At 34.9% G+C, this 18875-nt stretch overlaps 1 protein-coding gene across 16 annotated transcripts in view; it reads right to left on the reverse strand.

Moving 5' to 3' along the window:
- Positions 1-18875, reverse strand: part of CLASP2 (cytoplasmic linker associated protein 2) — a 119722-nt gene that overhangs the window by 67484 nt on the left and 33363 nt on the right. For 13 of the 16 annotated variants that reach the window (XM_081160738.1, XM_081160737.1, XM_081160741.1 and 10 more), the window contains 4 exons: positions 16965-17111; positions 5007-5089; positions 2762-2854; positions 1399-1544 (listed from right to left, as the gene is read on the reverse strand). In XM_081160738.1, coding sequence (XP_081016864.1) covers positions 1399-1544; positions 2762-2854; positions 5007-5089; positions 16965-17111 — 469 coding nt within the window. Of the gene's footprint in view, positions 1-1398; positions 1545-2761; positions 2855-5006; positions 5090-16964; positions 17112-17498; positions 17710-18875 lie in introns of those variants that run through there. The other 3 variants (XM_081160733.1, XM_081160730.1, XM_081160744.1) reach the window with 1 other exon arrangement.

Consider the following 18875-nt stretch of genomic DNA (forward strand, 5'->3'; position numbering starts at 1 on the left):
GTTCAAATGATTTGATTCTTTCAAGAATCATAGTCCTGCTTTGACTGCTGCCCATTATTTGTAAAAGGTGTTTTACATACTCTGTTGTTTTCTGCAAGAGGATAGTCCTATACCAGTATTTTATCACGGTCAGAGGCAGAATTCTCATCATGGAATATTTTTCTTTTTTAGATTTTTAAAAAAATTTTATTTTGAGAGAGAGGAAGAGAGGGAGAAAGAGAAACATTGATGTGAGAGCAAGACATTGATCAGCTACCTCCTGCATGTTCCCTACTGGGGATCAAGCCCACAACCCGGGCATGTGCCGTGACTGGGTATCGAACTGGCAACCTTTCAGTGCATGGGATCAACTGAGCCACACTGGCCAGAGCTGGAATATTTTTCAGGGTTACATTTTGTGAGTTTTTGTTTTGCTTTGCAATTGAGAGATATTCAATTATTTCAGCACACTGTTATACTGCCTTGTATCTAGCAATCTTGGTAAAGTGCCTTAACTATAATAATTTATTCTAGATTCTCATCCATTAAAAATGGGGGTTTTTTCCTTTTCTTGAATTTTCATAGTTTTAATTTCCTGTTTTTGTGTGTGTGTTTTTTTTAAATTTATTTTCTGTTCTGACTAGGACATAAAATTCAATCCTGATTAGAAATATTAATAGTAGGCATCTCTGTGTTCCCTACCGTCAAAGGAATGCTTATTCAACAACATATATGACAAAAGTATTCAGATAGGGAGCAGTAGCAAAAGGAATTTTAGGGTTCTACTATCCTTGAAATTTTGGAATATAAACATATAGAATAATTTTATATTTTGATAAGTTAATGATTCATGTTACAATTCCAGAACAATTGCTAAAATATCAGAAATAGCTTAATATCCAAATTAGTAAAGAGAAAATTGAACGTAGCCAGTCCTCAGACCCATTCATTTTCTTCTTACACTCATAGTTAGTGACCAAAAATCCACCAGAAGGCCTCAAATATAAAAACACATTTGAAAGTTGGTATAAAGTGCCGTTAAGAAAAAAAAGAAAAAAAATTATACAAATTGGATCCTTATATGATTTTTGGATCACATTTATGCTTTTGGGGGGGTTAAGATACTGCTTTACTTAATGAGACCTGATTCAATGAGTACCAAATTCATTCATAAAGAACATTTATGATATGCCCGGCCAGCATGGCTCAGTTGGATGCCAGGTCAGGGCACATGCTCGGGTTTCGAGCTCAATCCCCAGCAGGGGGCTGTGCAGGAGGCAGCCGATCAGTGACTTTCATCATTGATGTTTCTATCGCTCTCTCCCTCTCCCTTCCTCTCTCTGAAATCAATAAAAACGTATTTTTAAAAACCCCAGAAACAAAAAAAACCCACACTTATCACATAAAGAATATACTTACGCAACAGTAATGCAAGCTTCTCTAACCACCTGGGATCTAAGATCCTTAGCTGAAAGTTTAAGTGCTCCATCCAACAAGCGTAAATGTTGGAAAAAGCTATCATATTGTGCCGCTCCGGCAACAAGCAATGATCGAATTTTCTTAAGCTGAAATAAAGAGAATTTCCATTATTGACAAAAAAAGTGGCAATGCAAAAAAAAAACACATTGTTAAAGCTACCTAAACTTCATTATTTGAACAAAATTTTTAAAATAACATTTCATTATATTTATATAACTATTCAGACATTTTAACAGTATTAAATGTCTCTTAAAATAAACATGCAAACCAAAAAACAAAGCTTTCTGGAAGAGAACATTATAGATTTGGTTATACGCATAACAGACATATGTAATGTCTGACTAGATAAGTAAATTTTAAATTTTTAAGGAAGTCCTTTTTTATAAATTGTGATAAAATACATATTTACATTAAATTTACCATTTTAAAGTATACATACAATTCAGTGTCATTGAGTTCAAGCAGCATGTTGTGAAACCATTACCACTATATACTAAGGAGACTATTTTTTAAAGAGCCAAATTTTAGAAACTATATTCATCCATAAGCAGAGGTACAGAAGCAGAAGAACCAACCATTAAGCCACCAAAAGAGAGACTGGGGGCTCTCAGAGCAGAAGAGTCTTCAAATGGAACCTCTTATCTGGCTTCTAGAGGACAATGAGGTACGGAGTTGGTACCTCAGATGTAAATCTGACAAATTCACAAACTTTGAAATATAGTCCTTTGTCATTACAAATATTTAAAAATTTATCAAAAAGTTTCGCAAGAAATTTAAGCTAAATAAAATATTCTTAATTCAAAAATAATAGACCTTTAAAAAAAAAAAATCATGGGTGAAACTATCACATTCAGAGAGAGATATGTGAAAAAGGAAGAAAAAGCCTGACAAATAGACATACTGTTGTGAATTTATTTTGACACTATGAAAATACTGAGCATGCAGGCAAAGTGAACTGCTTCTTTGGTGAACCCTTTAAGAATCGAGGACAGTACTGGTGAACATCCACGTAGCCCCACAAGAGGCCATCAGCAAAGCTCACACCTTCCTGGTCTGTCAACAAGCAGCACAGGTAGAGACTGACAAATGGGTGAGCCAGGCTCCACCTGACCAGCAAAAATAGTAAAAATCGACCCTACAACAGAAATGCTGACTACCTCAATATATTTTCCAGAGAGAAATGTTACCTATCAGACTTTCTATTTCATAAATATTTGAAATACCAGATAGTAATACTGAATTTCCAAGTTTTTGAAAAGAACATTAAAAAAAGAGGAGAGGGATAAGAAAAGAAGAAACTTACTGCATTGGCACGCTGGTCCCAGTCGTGCTTGTCATCTGACAATATTTCCCTGATTTTATTCAATGTTTCTTCAAGTTCTCGACCAGAATAGATCTTAAAGATGCAAAATGGTAACATTAATATTTCTTACCATGAGCAATATCAAAATTATGTGCTGATGTTTAAAATAATCTTTCAAGAATAAGGTTATTTATTTCCCATTCTAGCACCATTTTTAATGGAGAATGGGAATATATTATGGACAATAATAAAAGAAAGTGCTTTAATTTGTTTTCCTTACCTGTTACCCTTATGCTATTTTCTCCACTCATGAGTAACTTCAAATATACGTTTAAAATGCTTTGTCATTTAAAAACAATATGCACATAGTCTAATTAATAAAAATAGGCCTAATTTACCAAATGACTTCAGGTATAAAATATATCCATGTGTTCATACACATATTATACAATACTGCAAAAGAACCTATTTTAAGTCAGTCTCCCACTGCCCCATGCTAGACTGTAACCAGGAAAGCTACATGTTTTGTTTCCTCTAGAGCCAACCATTTGCCTAACACCATTATCCTTTCATTCACTTAAAAGCTATTCACATAACAGAAATGTACTATGTTAGGCACTAAGGATACTATGGTAAGCAAAAACTGCATTACGGAGTTTATAATCTGGTCAGGGAAAAAAAAAAATTAATCAAATGATATAAGATATGAAATTGCAAACAGAAAGCACCAAGGAGAATTAGGCAGTGCTACGAAAGTCTGTAGATAACAGGGGGTTCGAACTAGTGTTAGAAAAGTCAAGCTTGACCTGAGAGATAACGGGTGAATCAAACATCATTAGGCAAAGTGGAGAGAGGTTAGCCTTCCCTGCAGTAAACGGCATGTGCAAAGGCTCTGTGACAAAGAAACTGAAAGAAGGCCAGAGTATAGGAGCAAAGAGTGCAAAGAGGACTGGGGAAGGGTCAATGCCCCAGGCCTAAGTCAATCAGCACACAGTGTTTCTCTACATCACAATCAAGTTTCAGAGGTAGGCATGTGACCTAAATCATGCAGCGTGAATCTCACAATTTTTACAGGATCAACCAGAAAAGAGGCAGAGGGTAATGAGCGTGTGAGGCTCAAATAGTTGCAGCCACATTGCTGACCATAAGGGAAGACAGGGCAGAGCAATCCAGAAATGAAAGATGGAGAGAAGCGGGGTCCTGGTGATACGATCTGGGTAGAATAAAACAGATTAACTTCATCAAAACAGCCCTACTTACATCTTTCACTTTCAACAGCCATTATACTCCCTGTGTACTTAAAAAACAAAACAAACCACTCTCACCCCCAAATACGAGTACAAAGGTAAGCAGGGCATCAGACTGTTGAAGAGGTAGGAGGACCAGATAACATTCTGTCACTATGGAATATAATAAAAGCCCCCATCCCCAGGAAGAAAGGGTCAACTCAAAAATTTACTTCAGTGAGGGACTATGTTATTTTTTAAACACTCTTTTACAGGGCATACAAACAAAAGAAGTTTGCATGCAAGTAAGGAATCTGTTGCAGTACCATGACTGATTCCCAGGTTCCTGATTCTGTAACTGATCTAGTCATGGTCTCCACGTATAAAATGCTGGAAGGGTAGGTGTGTGAGGGGGAGATCATGAGTCCATTTTCAGACAGACTGAGTTTGAGATGCCTCTGGGACATCTAAGAGGAGATGTCAAATAAACAATCAATGGAGAAATTATTCTGATGCTCAAGAGAGGTTTGGCCGAGATGAAAACCTGTGAGTATCTACGTAACGAAGAAAACTGAAGCCACGCACTTGAAGAAAGTGACTTAGTAATAAAATGAAGAGTGAGAAGAGAGGGTCCAGAACTCCTAGAAATCCCAGTGTCCAATAGCTACGTGGGGGTGGGGAGGGGGACTACAGAGGAGACTGCACGAAGCACACAGAAAGGCAGAAGGACAGGAAAGGGAGAGTGTATCTCAGGCACCTGCAGGAGTAGATGCCGCTGGACAACGCAATGTAACATCAGATTCAGTAATATGCATTCAATTTTATTTCAGCCTCACTGAAAAAGCACTTGAAAATGTAACTGTACCGGCAAAAAATAGCTTGGTAATAGTAAGCCAAGTATTTTATTTTTATATAGTCATTTGAGGAAAAAATATTTTTAAAGGGACAAAAATAATTCCAGGAACAGGCACGCAGGCAACATTCATGGGGAGTGCCAGTGTACACACGGTAATCCTTACCTGAACAGAAGGGACATCTGTAAAGGCTTTTATAAAATCTTCCTCATCAACTGCTCCGGCACCTCCTTCCTTAGAAGCACCCGCTGGTACAAAAAATTTACTTATTAAAGTTTATTTTTAAGCATTTTGGCATCAAGAACAACATGAAAAATATCACTTTTGAGCATAACTTTGAGAGACATCCCATTTTATGAAAAAATCTCCGACTTTCAGAAAAGTCAAGGTACTTAGTAGTGGGCCAGCAGTAAAACTCAAACTAAGAACAGAGCCCTCCCACCCTCACCCAATGCAATAGCAAGGACACGAGAAACATAGGTGAAAGGGTAATGTTTAAAACTGAACAGCAATTTTAAATGGCACAATGTGTCAGTAAATGATGGCAAATGTGATGTAGAGGATCCATGTGTGCTGCAGTGACCAGAAAAGCAAATGTGAAAAAAAATGAGGGTCTTGAAATTAAATTTAAATATGCAAACAAATCTTCCCTTATTGCACACAGACAATTGAAAAGTAAACGTAATAGGTAGTTGTTGTTTAAGAGCCAGTAATTAAGCTGTAGTCTTTCAGCTTCAAAGCAGCTCTGTCATATACTGGGCCGAGGATTTAGCAAACCATTTTCATGCTGATACTAGTGCTTTCCAGTTAAACTCGGTCAATGGGGAGTCCTGGAGAGAGACTGGAAGCTGCAGGAAGGAGGGATCTACCTGCTCCTTCCTGAATGCTTCCTGTTATCAGCAAACCCCAGAAACTCTAGTAGGACCTTTGTTTCGAGTAGCACCTGGTTTCACTTTGCACTTTTTCTAACACTCACTAAACCAGTTCACTGCACCCATCAGAGACACCAGTCAGCGAGGGCCCTTCCTCAGAAGTCTGAATGAGGCTCTGCAGGGCCTCTCCTCTGAGACTCTAAGTTTCAATAATTCTAACCTCCTTGTTTTATTCCTCCAGCACAGGGACAGGAGTTGTGCACTCTAACTCCCTCCACGATACTTTAGGGTCTCTTTTTGTGTTCTTAATTCATCAATACCCATTCAACTATTCTTAAAAGTTCTCTCTGTAAAAATATCTGTTGTGGTTTCTGTCTCCAAACTGAACTCTGACTGACAGGTGGTACTTAGTTTCTAACTCTACTTTATGTATTTATTTTTAAGAATTCAACACATGAAATGGATTTCAACTACACAAGACGAATGCCCAAGTGACAATTAATTAAAAAAATCTCTCCAATAAAATTAAAAATACCTTCCCAGTTAAGTTATCATCTGCCAAAAAATATTAATACTTCAAAACTGGATTTAAAAAGTTAATATCATCCTAATAAAAATAATACTCAGGATTTCCAAAGGTATGTAAGAAGTTCATCTTAAAAAACACACCCACATCATTGAAGATCTTTGTATGTGAGTTGACCACAAAACAGCACAACAAAGTTGTAAGGCAATAAAAACTAAAAATTAAAAGCAATGACAATATAATAAACTAAAAGAGAAATGAATGTGTGGTTGCTATAGGAAATTCACTTACAAGAGTAAATAAGTTACAGTTATTTCCTAGATACTGAAAAAAATCCAATAAAATAATAAAACTCTCAATCCCATCCCTATGATCATTCCAAGTAACTGATTAACTGAAAATAATTAAAGCAAAGAAACAAAAAAATAAGATACCTACCTCTATTAACATAACATATTACACTCATTTACAAATCTCTTAATAGGAGTTTATTGTTTTTGACAGTGGGTCCCCTAATAGTGCGAAGCCTAGATTTTAAATTTCTTCCCACTCTTTCACAGTTGTCTTACATGGGCCACTAAACAGAAATTTCTTCAGGGACTTGTCCTTATGAAGCAGCTCCTCAACATTTAACACACTTTTCATTAAAAAAAAAAAAAAAATCAACAAAAAACACCACACACACAACTTTCCACATTCATTAATATATTTTGTTCATTTATATACCACTTCTTGCAAGTTACAGTAACAAGAGCAAGCATTAGGCCTATCTGAGAACACACAACTGATTTCTGGAAAGTATATACTTTAACTGATGGAGGAGACCTGCACAGATATACCAGAGCAGAACCAGTTAACAACCTCAGTGTGCTGAAGTGTAGAGTGGAAGACAATCTTACAGAGGAATGGAAAAGCAAAGGGGAGAGCAATATCAAGAGTTACAACAGTGGATATGCAGTTTACAAAAGGTATCATACATAGGACAGAATGTTAACTCCACCAACTATTAACCCACCAGCCACAGTACAATGTCAAAAACCTTGAAGGAAATGTAGAGCATCTGAATAAATCCCAAATAAGGCCAGAAAAAATGTGCCATTGACTACATACATAGCAAAGTCTAACTTTGGAATTCACTCTGATCATAAGACCTTTATTATCCCATGAGTTCTGTCTCATGAGTAGGGCCAAATAAGCTAATGGGGGGGAGAAGGAAGGGAACAGAAATTAAATAGCTTTTAAAAGTCCCACAGAAGCTGCAGAGATGAATGGCTACAAATACCACTAAATCAGCCATATGACTATCTCAGATGTGACAACTAGGTCTCTACACCTGGACACGAGCATTACCAATTTAGCATGGTTTGAAGAGCTGATCCCAGTCTACCTCACATCTACCTTTTGAGAATCACTTTGTGTAAGCAGAGCTGCTGCTAATGGGAGCGTACTGGGTATGTGAATAGTGTACCGACATAGGACATGCTGAGCTCCCCATTCTAGCCTTGCTTTGCTCTTGTATGCATTACAGGTAAACCTTTTTACAATCCTATTTTGCCTAGTTTCCCCTCACCTTGCTTTCCTCTAGCCAACAAAGTAAAAAAAAGGATCCCTGCATAGGAGAATAATCTGTTGGATGAACTGTTTCATCTCACAATCATCATTCCACTGATACGGCTTTAAAGTTCACCTGAAAAATACTATAAAATACTTTTAGCACCAGCAAGGAGAATGGATACCATAGGAGAGAGAAAAAGAGTAATGGACCCTAGTGTCAAATATTAAAGCAAGAAAAGGACTTACCAAGAGGGGGTGCACTTAGATAAACAAGTTTGAGAGCAGGAGCACAGACAGAGGGCTGAAGGAGTGAGCAATGCTGGCTTCCAATCTGACTAAAGCTCTTTCTAATATAACTGGGTCAACAACCACACTAAAACAGAACGGAAGAGCTTTGCTCAGTTGTCCAACCACTCTAAAACAGAGGTTGGTAAATTTTTTCTGTCAAGGGACAGACAGTAAGCATTTTGGGCCTTGTGGGTCATATGGTTTCTGCTGCAATTACTCAGCTCGGCCATTGTAGTGCCAGAGCAACCACAGACAGTGTGCAAATGAATGAGCAAGGCTGTATTCCAGGAAACCTCGATATATGGACACAAAAATCTGAATTGCATTTTGTTGTACAACTGAACTTAATAGAACATTGTATGTCACTTATACCTCAAAAAAGGAAAAAGACAATGCATTGTATCTATAGATGAATTAGAAGAAAACTGGGAGCTCTGTAATATTGTCTGCCTACCCAGGAAAATAGTATGCCCATCTACTTATGCCTTTTAAAATTTCTTTCAATAAAGTTTTATAATTTAAGAAATATCATGTTCAACAATAACAAACATTTTGAGGTACAAACCAAACCAAACAAAAAACAAATGAAAAACTTTTGGGGAAAATTGATAAACATTAATGAGACATTAAATAATACTAAAATAAATGTAGAAATATTATGTGTTCATGGACAGGAAGACTCAGTATCATAAAAAGTTCAGTCTTCTTAAAGTAGTGCAATAATAACCAAGCCTCCAATGGGCTTATGGCACTTGTCAAGCTGATTCTAAAACCTGGAAGAGCAATGAGCCAGGCACTGTTGAGATATACCTGTAGAAGTAAAGGGAGGGAGTATTTGTCCTACCAGATATCAAGATTTACAAAGCTACGATAATTATGACAATTAGATTTAGTGCAAGGATAGACCAATTTTGAACAAAATACAAAGTTCAAAAATAGACCCACAGCCCTGGCATGTGTGGCTCAGTTGGTTGGGTGTCGTCCCGGGTACCGAAAGGTTGCTGCTTTGATGCCCGAGTTATGGGCTCCATCCCTGGTAGGGGGCATGAAGGAATCAAGGTCTCACATCCATATCGATGTTTCTCTCTCTTTCCCTCTCCCTTCCTCTCTCAAAATTAATAAAAATATTTTTTAAAAAATAGAACCACAAATATATGAAACTTTGATATACAAAGTAATTCACATCAACGGGGAAAGTAGAAACTATTCAATAATATCCTAAAATTCAACAAAATGCTGAGATAATGAATTACTGAGTTTCAAAAAAAAGGGTTTTACCAAAAATTTAAACTTACCAATTATTTTTTTAAAGGTTTTTTTTTTTTTTACCAAATATTAAAACTTACATTATGTTTCCTATAGGAAAGTGGTAGTCATACAAAATCAAATCAAATGTTCAAATAAATACTCCCAAAACCAGAGACCAAAAAGAGCAAATAAAATTATCCACAGCACATACTTGTAAAACAACTAAGACAAATAATACTGCAAACTTCAATTTACAAATTGTTTTACAAATTATGTTGGGGAAATATAAACATCCAGGATCAGCAATGTCAACTAGAGTCCTCACTGGAGAGGAAAATCTGAGAAAATCATAAGAAAATCATATGGAAGAGGAGGATTTCAGTAGCAGTGGAACACAAGCATCATATAAAGTTTCCCAGGAACATAGCTAAGTAGTAGTTAGAAGGGGGAGATATCCTTTTGAAGCTTGGTGGATAAAGAAAAGAAAGAAGATAAAAGCTCTATTGAAACAATAATATCCCAGATTCAGAAGCAGAAAGCTCCCTGTGCATCATTCAGTAAAGAAGCTGCATTTCACTATACCAACAGAAGAGGGCATTTTGAACTAAGAAACTGAGTAAATTTTTCCCCCCTGGCCCCATAGAATCACTTGTTATAAAAAAATATTCTTAGGACATGAAGGACATTTACAAATAGAAGTGAAGTGCTTAAAAGGAGGTAATATAGTTTAAGAATAAATTTACAGAAAATAAAAGGGCTAAAAAGGAACAAATTAAATAACATCACACACAAAAATCAGAAAATCCAGAACATGAAATAACCTGAAAGGCAACTGGCCTAGACTCTTCAAAGAAGTCAATATCTTGCCCTGGCTGGTGTGGCTCAGTTAGCTGAGTGTAGTCCCATGCACCGAGAGGTTGCCGGTTCGGTTCCCGATCAGGGCACATGCCCAGGTTTGGGGCTCAATCCCTAGTATGGGGTGTGAAGGAGGCAGCAATCTATGTTTCTTTCTCACATCTCTCTCTCTCTAAAAAAAATAAAAATTTAAAAAAAGAAAAAGAAAAGTAAAAATAAAACTTTAACAAACTGATGAGCCCGGCCGGGCGTGGCTCAGGGGTTGAGCGTCGACCTAGGATCCATGTGATCAGGGTTCGATCCCGGTCAGGGCACATGCCTGGTTGTGGGCTGGATCAATGACTCTCTCATCACTGATGTTTCTATCTCTCTCTCTCCCTTTCCTTTCCTCTCTCTGAAATCAATAAAGATATATTTTTTAAAAAAACAAAAACAAAAACAAAACAAACTGATAAGACAAAACAGCCCAACTACAAAATTGGGCAAATAATAACATGTAAGTCATGAGGATATGCTAATTCTTACTAATGGACTTAAACATTCTGTGCCTCACTAGAATATAAACTCCAGGAGGGCAGGGTCTTTGTTTTTGTCATATAAAGTTGCAAACCACCAGAATGATATTGACAGGGAAACAGTTTATTAAATTATGGTACACTAATATAGTGGAATACTGTATACCTATTAAAAGGATGTGATAACTCTCATTCTTAATGCTGAAAGATGGACAGATATTTTGTAAAAAAGGAAGAAAAAATGAAGCTGCAAAATGTTCACTAGTATGTTTAATGTGGACAAAAATAAAATCTAATCTCAATACTTACATAAATGAACACATAGTAAGATGTAAAAGGATACATATCAAATTTACCACTGGTTACCTCAAGATAATGGGATTAGAGAGGCAAGATATTCAAGATTTTTTTCAATCATCTCTCTATTGTTTGGCTCATTAACAGTGAGCATGCCTTTTATATTTAAAAAGAAAAAATTACGCATTTTCAATTCTTTTCATTAGTAAGCAACACACAAATTGGTTTTAAAAAAAGAAAAATGATGAATTAATGAAAAAAATTAGTTTAAATTCACAACATGCACATCACAGAAATAATGCTTCTTACCAATTCAACTCTACTATAACGTATATGATAAATATAAGGCTGGAATTACAGTTATTACAAACTTCTATTTTATACAGCTCAAGTAAATGAGTGTAACCAATGGAAAATTCCTCACGTGTTAGATCTATATTAATGGTATTTCACTCTTCTCAACGGCAAACCTTGAATCAATCTGCCTACCTGTATGAGACTATAATTTTCCAACACCTAAATCTCAGTCAAAATGTGTAGAAAAATGAAGTATGGAAGGACCAAAATGCTAACAATATTAACACTGGTTGGTGTTAATAATAAGCATAGACAGATAGTGTAATTATCTTTGTAAGTTTAAAACCCTGAACTTTCCATATGGTCTCCTCAATGCCTAACATAAAGCTTTGCATACAGTAGGCTCTATACAGTTATAGAAAAAAACCCATACAAACTTATCTATTAAGAGAATAGGTCTTCAGTTTGCCTATTAATTTCAATCAAAGTAGTTTGGCTGTTTATTATTTTCTAACTTCTCTTAAATATTCTGCATGCTTCAAAAAGTAAACCTTGCACAATGAAATTTCTTTATCACTAAAGTTTTGCTCAAGAGGTAAAACAGAACAGAGGTCAATAAAAATAACTACAGCAAAACATGCATTTTTATACATAGTAGGCAAGTGGGTAACACTGATTTATATTAATAACAACATCTGTTGCTAACTCAAATCATATTTACCTTAAAACCAAAGTTTTAAGGTCATCTTATGATGGACAGCCAATGACATGGGATTCACAGTAATTTAAGGAAAAATGGTGACTAGTCAATCCTTAAACTCCAAATTTAAGTCCTATTGTTTTGCTATATGGTATAAAAATAAGAAGTATCACATGCAGTATTTGATAGGAGATAGCCCAGAGATGATCCAAGAAGCCTTTGACAGTGGGCTGAGGACTGGGTTCTCATTTCATTTCTGCTAACAACTAACTGTCTGATCTTGGAGACATCATTGAACTCCATGGGGCTCAGTCTCTTCATCTGACTCAAGATCAGATCATCGTTAAGACCCCATCCCTTCAGGGTTAAAATCTTCTGGGGTTAGTATTTTTCACTGTCATTAGTAGAAGGATAAAGGAATGAAACAAAACACAGAAAAGTTACCTGGTTTTATATAAAGATCAAAAACAAAAAAATGAGGTTTACAAGTTAAAAATTTGGATTCCAAGATTAAACAACAAATTCTGTGAGACTTGTTTTATTAAATATGTACCAATTCTCATAATCTTTGTTTAAAAACACACACAACTTTGTGTGAAAAGAAAAAAATGGACAGATCAGCATCATCTGAGGAAGACAGATATTTGGACATTCTTAAAACCCAGGTCATACATAAATGAAGTAAAACAATATAAAATATCCTAAAGATGCATTAAATACTGCTGAATTTGAATAGGTGGTAATTACCTAATTATAAGAATTAAAAGTTAAAACCATTTCAAAATAGTCTGTGATATTAGATGGAAATAAGAGAGAATATTCTGTCCACTTGAATGTGTGAGAGAATACCACAACTTTAAACATTGATGATTTGGTCAATGATGTGTCTCAATAATTATATACAGGCCTCAATGACAAGTCTCCAACCTCAAAACGTGGTACTAATTATAAACAATAACAATTACATCATCATCTAATGCAATCTTTATTTTTTAAAAAGAATAGCAGCCAAAATAAGTGGTACAGGAGCGGGGGTATTATAATTTGGGAAATAAACTTTAAAAAGGCAATTTCAACAAGAAAACACTAAAAAGTATTTCAATTTACAATGAAAAATTACAGGTTTGCTTATTTCCAAATATTCTATTTCTTTGGTAATCATACTAATTGAGCTTCAAAATGACAGATGTATGGATGCTGAAGGTACTGATCATTACTGTAGATTATAATCTCAGAGCTATAGAATCTAGAAGAATCCTTATTTTCCCAGTGGGATTAGTGTGGGTGGCAGAATAGCAAAGCTATTTTCGTGCTTTGCCCACTTACTAGATGCATGACCATGTGTAAGTTACTTAACTTCTCCAAACTTTAGTTTGCTCATCAATAAAATCAGGATAATAAAGCATCTAACTCAAAGATTTGGGGGTTTAAATATAAGAACACTCAATTTTTTAAAAAAATTATAGAGAAATAAATATTTTAAACAATTGGGTACCTTCCACAATTGTATTCCAAGCCATTAAACCAAAAAAAAGGAGGGGGGGAATGTGTTTACCTAAATTCCTATAATGAAGCTGTAAATCTTATTCAGAGGGTGGACAACTGAAGGGAATTCACTTTACCCTTATTCTAATTGGTAAAGCACAAAGGTGACACGAGTTCTTACAGCGACTGTGTACTGGTATGGAACCCCTTTTTTAAACTTTCCTTGGCTTAAAGGTCACACATTTATAATATGAGAACAAGCTGGAACACTGAGCCAAAGAACAAAGCAACACTAGAACACACTAAAGATTAAACACAGGCCCTACTGGTTTTAATTAATTGGATAGGGCTCTCCACTAAAAATAGCATACATCTCTTGAATCTTAACATATATCTCTGGAAGAAGTAAATTAAATTCTAGAACTTCAAAAGTACATTTAGTCAGGATTCCAAAGATGCTCACTTTATTTTTATTTTGGTAATCTTATCTGAAATAAATTTGTTAAACTTAGTGAACTGTGAATGGCTTATACCACTAATACATACCTCTACTCCCCGTCATACCATGTGTTTATTATATATCTAGGGGTGGCAAATGAACTGCAGGGCCTGAATCACCATTATATTCCATATAAATTTACGAGAAAGAAAATGTATAGTCAAGAACAGAATACTTATAAAGAGAGAAAGGGTAATCTTCAAGTATTTAAAAGTCATGTTAACAAATAATTCATCTTCCCTGCTAAGTTATAAGGAGGCAGATTTTAATGTAATATAAAAAAGAATTAATTTATCCAGAATTGAAATGGGCCTATAACCTTTCTGGAGGACACTATGACAGACTGAAAGAACATGAGAAATCCCTGAACCTTTTAATTCGGTAAACTTTAGAAATTTATTCCAAGGAAATGATTGGAGATGTGCTGAAAGATATACATAAAATAATGATGGCACAGTTTATAACAGCAGAAAATACTGAAAGCAACCTAGATCCTATATAGCCATGAATAGTGTTCAGTTAATAATTTAAGACAATGAGAAAATGCTCAGGGTAAAATAGAAAAGAAAACGTATACAAAACTACGTAACAAGTGATGCCAATTTTGTCCTCCTAAGAAAATATTTGCATGTGTAAAAATAATTGGAAAAGTAATTATAAAAGCAATTGGAAGAAAGTACATCATAATTTATCAGTTGACTATTCTACATGTAGTGGTATTGCAGGTGCTTTTTCTTCCAAATTTTAACTCGTGAGCACATATTACTTTGATCAGATGCAGAATAATCATCTATCAGGAATATTATGAAAGAAATTGCTATTCTTGAATAGTAAAATGAGCTGTATGACTCCCAATGTCCCTTCTAACTCAAAGATTCTACAACTCTAAGAAAACTTTCTACAACTAATTTAAAAATCAATGAGCCTCTGCCAAGAACAGAAAATCTAAAGTTAAGTTTTCAGAGGACCGACAGCCAAGAACGATATTAATTTCTGAAGGAACATCAATATCCTCTGGCCAATAGCTCTTTTCTTAGAAACTGGGCAGTGAACCTAAATTAGCTGGGGCAAACAAAAACAAACAAACAAAACAAATACAGTATAGAATGAATCTGCTATTGCCAAAAGCAGCAGCAGGAGGAGGAAGAAGGAATAAAGGTCTCTTCTTTATTTTTACCAAAAGGGCCACTGCTTAGATGACGATATACTCTGTGATTAATGTAGTATAGTGATTAATGACTACAATCATGAAAGTTCCTAACATTTTCATAGCTGGTAGGACTATAAATCGAAGGACAGGGTGGAAATGAGGGTGATGTGGCATTGAGAAAGTCTATTTCTTTAAAAAGAATATCTGATTTGAACAATTTGATTGATACCAGAATTAAGCGACCTTTGGTAGGTAAAAAACAATCCAATTTTCATCTAAGAAAAGAAAGTAAAACATGGAAAACAGAGCTAATTACAAATCACTGGCTTAGATTCATAACAATATTAAATATTATCACCATGCATTTCAAATATTATCCATTTTAAGTCAAATAAGAGTTTCATGAAATAATTATAATATCATAGATTAGAAATCTATAACTCAAATCAAGAAAAAAAAGTCCCCTTGTGATAACTAAAGGTAGCCTTGTTACAAAGAACCATAGAATCTATGCCATACACTTTTTACCAGAGATAAGAATGTGTAACAAACAATATGTAACAGAATACAAACATTTGGATGAGCATGCACTGCTATAATTGCAGAGAGAAAATAATTAAAATACTAAAGTGTAAACTACTCAAATATTCAGAGCAGTCAGTAAGGTATTTCTATTTCACAGTATTTTATTTATCTATTAATTTATATATAAGTAAATATATGTATATTTATTCATACATATGTAAGTGTATGTATACATATACCATACCACCTTTCTTGCTAGTTATATGACACATTAGTTAAAGACAGTTAAATTGAAATATTTATGATAGTTTTCTTATATTTAGAATATAATGAGACTTTGAAAATAATGTTTGGTTGTACAGAAAGATCAAGAGAAAACAACTTACAGAACCTGTTCAAAATATACAGTTTTCCTTTTTGTTTTTAATAAATGAACAGGAGACAAAAAGAAAACACAAAAATCCTAAAGACTATGACTTCCCCACCGGTTATCATAAATAAATAAATAAATCTCTTTCCCACGTTTAAACAAAAATTTATTAACAAAAAAAAAAGGAAAGAGAAACAGGAACTGTCCTTTTAGTATTAAATATTTACCCTTATTTTTATAGGATTCATTCTATCAGAAAAACATGGCAGAAACTAGCACCTGAAAAGTACTCATGGCTTTCTAATTAGTATATGAAAAAACACACACTTAAAAAAATTAAAAATAAACAATATGCTAGAAACAGTTCTAATATGATCAAAGAATGTACTATGTGCAGCAGAACTGCATAAGACCTTTTTTCCCCTGTTTATTGTTACCTAATCCAGAAACCATTTTTGAGGCAATTTTACTTGACCACCACCCATTTCCTTTTGTGACAAATGATTCAATACCTAGTATCTTCAACCATTTTTTCAATGCTGGAGAATTTAAGACCCACTACCTTGATGAATGCATAAAAACATCAAATATATGAGTATTTCTTTAAGAACTACAGCATCTGAAAATTAATAGCCAATTTCTGAAAAACATGCTTCCTCCTTAAAAATAAAAACCACAAAAAAACTCCCTTAAATATCTCCCTTTAAAATGGCATCTGCAAAATAAATATGTTCAAGAAAACACCAATTCACATATGTCTTGACAGGAAATAACAATATACGATATTTTAAACATTTTGAAAAGGCAGCACATTCTGCTGCGTGTCGCAAAAGACTCCAGATCTGCAATCGTGCTGCAGTCATGAATAAACATATTCCTTCGAAGTTCTAAGTATGTGTGGCCATATCAAGGGCACATCAGATTTAAATGGATTTACATTACCTCCAACTTTAGGGCCACCTGCTGAACCAGGCTTCCTTGCACTGTTGACAGGATTTCCGGATGTTTTAGGTGCAGGAACCTTGAAGGCTGAAGAAGCTGATGATGGCCTATTTCCATCCACTGATTCTTCATCATCAAAGCTTTTATCTGTACAAAGCATTAGCAAAATGTGTCTTAAGAGAACTAAGCTTTGATCCATTTTCCGTAAGACTCAAAAATCAAATAAAGCTATATATAAAATCATAACTTTGTGAGATCTATAATACAAAATAGAGCTCCTTTGAATAAGCATTTATATATTGGCTAACACTATATAAAATAACTGAGTACAATTTAAAATCTGGTTGCAATATTATCATTTTACTATCTACATCTATAAAGTCAAAACATAAAACCAAATATATTAACTCTAAAGACAGAAAAAGCATTTTCCCTTTTTTTGCTGCTAATACAAGCATTTTCTGCCAGCTCCTCCCATAGTGCATCTTCCAGCACACCCTGCCTTATTCCTCACACCCAGATTCTGCAACTTACAATCACAGATCCGTTTGCAAATCAGACGCCTCATTCCTCTGAAAGCTCTTAATTTTCCTCACCCTAGGATGCTCCCAATGGTTCACATGGCCAAATAGAGTAGATCTGATACTAATCAAAGATTCTATCAAAAATAGATAGAAACAACCACAGAACCACCACTGAGGTTTGTGCCGGCATTTTTCTTTCTCTTCCCTGCCCTAGGTACTGTAACAGCCAATCAGCTACAAGGTGACATCATCTTATGGCAGCTACTGCCAGATGAAAGGTAAAAATTCTCCATGAATTTAAAAAATCTCTATGCAGTTGCAATCCTTATTCTGTATCAAAATTTCAAAGGCATTCAATACTAAAGGTTTATAAACCTAAATTTGTATTCGCTTATTTAGCTCACATGAAAATTTATACAAACAGAAAATAAGATTTTATGCAATATTCGTTCTGCTGGTGTGCTTATTATTGCATCATAAAAACATAGAATATCACAGTGCTCATTAGTGTGCATAATTAACTCTGTAATCTAACAATTTGCTGTTTATTTAGGTCACAGAAACCAAAGTGAACAATCTGTTCTCATAAATGATTCTAAAATATTCTATAAAGCTCCTTTTAGAATATTTATGAATGACCACACCAGTATCACCTCCTTGTATAAAATGAAACACCCCCACATCCACATCTCCACCCCAACAAGATGTATGCATTTTACTCGTCCAAGAAGTTGGTTTTCTCTAGGACCCTGCACAATCCAACCACGACAAACAAGATGGGCGAGGCAGAGAGGCAGCTTTTCCACAGGCTTCAGATCAATACACCAGAATCTTTCCCTTTCAATCTGCTTCTCTTACCTATGCAAATACCCAAATCAAGGAGGACTAATCATCCCTACAATCTTAAATATATATTTAAAGGAAATACACCAAACAACTGCTAAAAAACTGTCTAATTAGAAACAAGAGAATCAAATAGACACACTAATATAAAGCCACATTCCATTTCGGCAAATGTTTTTCTTAAATAGCACAACTTGCAGGAAAAAAGTTATCTTCTAGTTAAACAATATATTTTTCTTTCTTAGCAAAATACTGTTAAGGGAGTTAGTTAGGGTCACTTAAAACCTGTGCTCTACGTAGACTACTGTGTTAAAAACACAAATACAATTCCAAATACACTTTTTTTTTTTGCCACCACCATATAAAAAATGTAGCTAGGAGAGACAGTAGACACGCAAATCTAGGGGAAGATGAGTACTGAAACACTGAGTAGCCAGAAGTTCCCATGGAAACAGTGTTCTGTTCTTACAAACACACAAGAATTGAAAAGAGTAAATGTCTCTACTATTTAAAAAAAAAATTAACTCTTAACATTCTCAAACTA

The sequence above is a fragment of the Miniopterus schreibersii genome (assembly GCF_964146895.1).
Source record: "Miniopterus schreibersii genome assembly, chromosome: 15".
Classification (NCBI taxonomy): domain Eukaryota; kingdom Metazoa; phylum Chordata; class Mammalia; order Chiroptera; family Miniopteridae; genus Miniopterus; species Miniopterus schreibersii.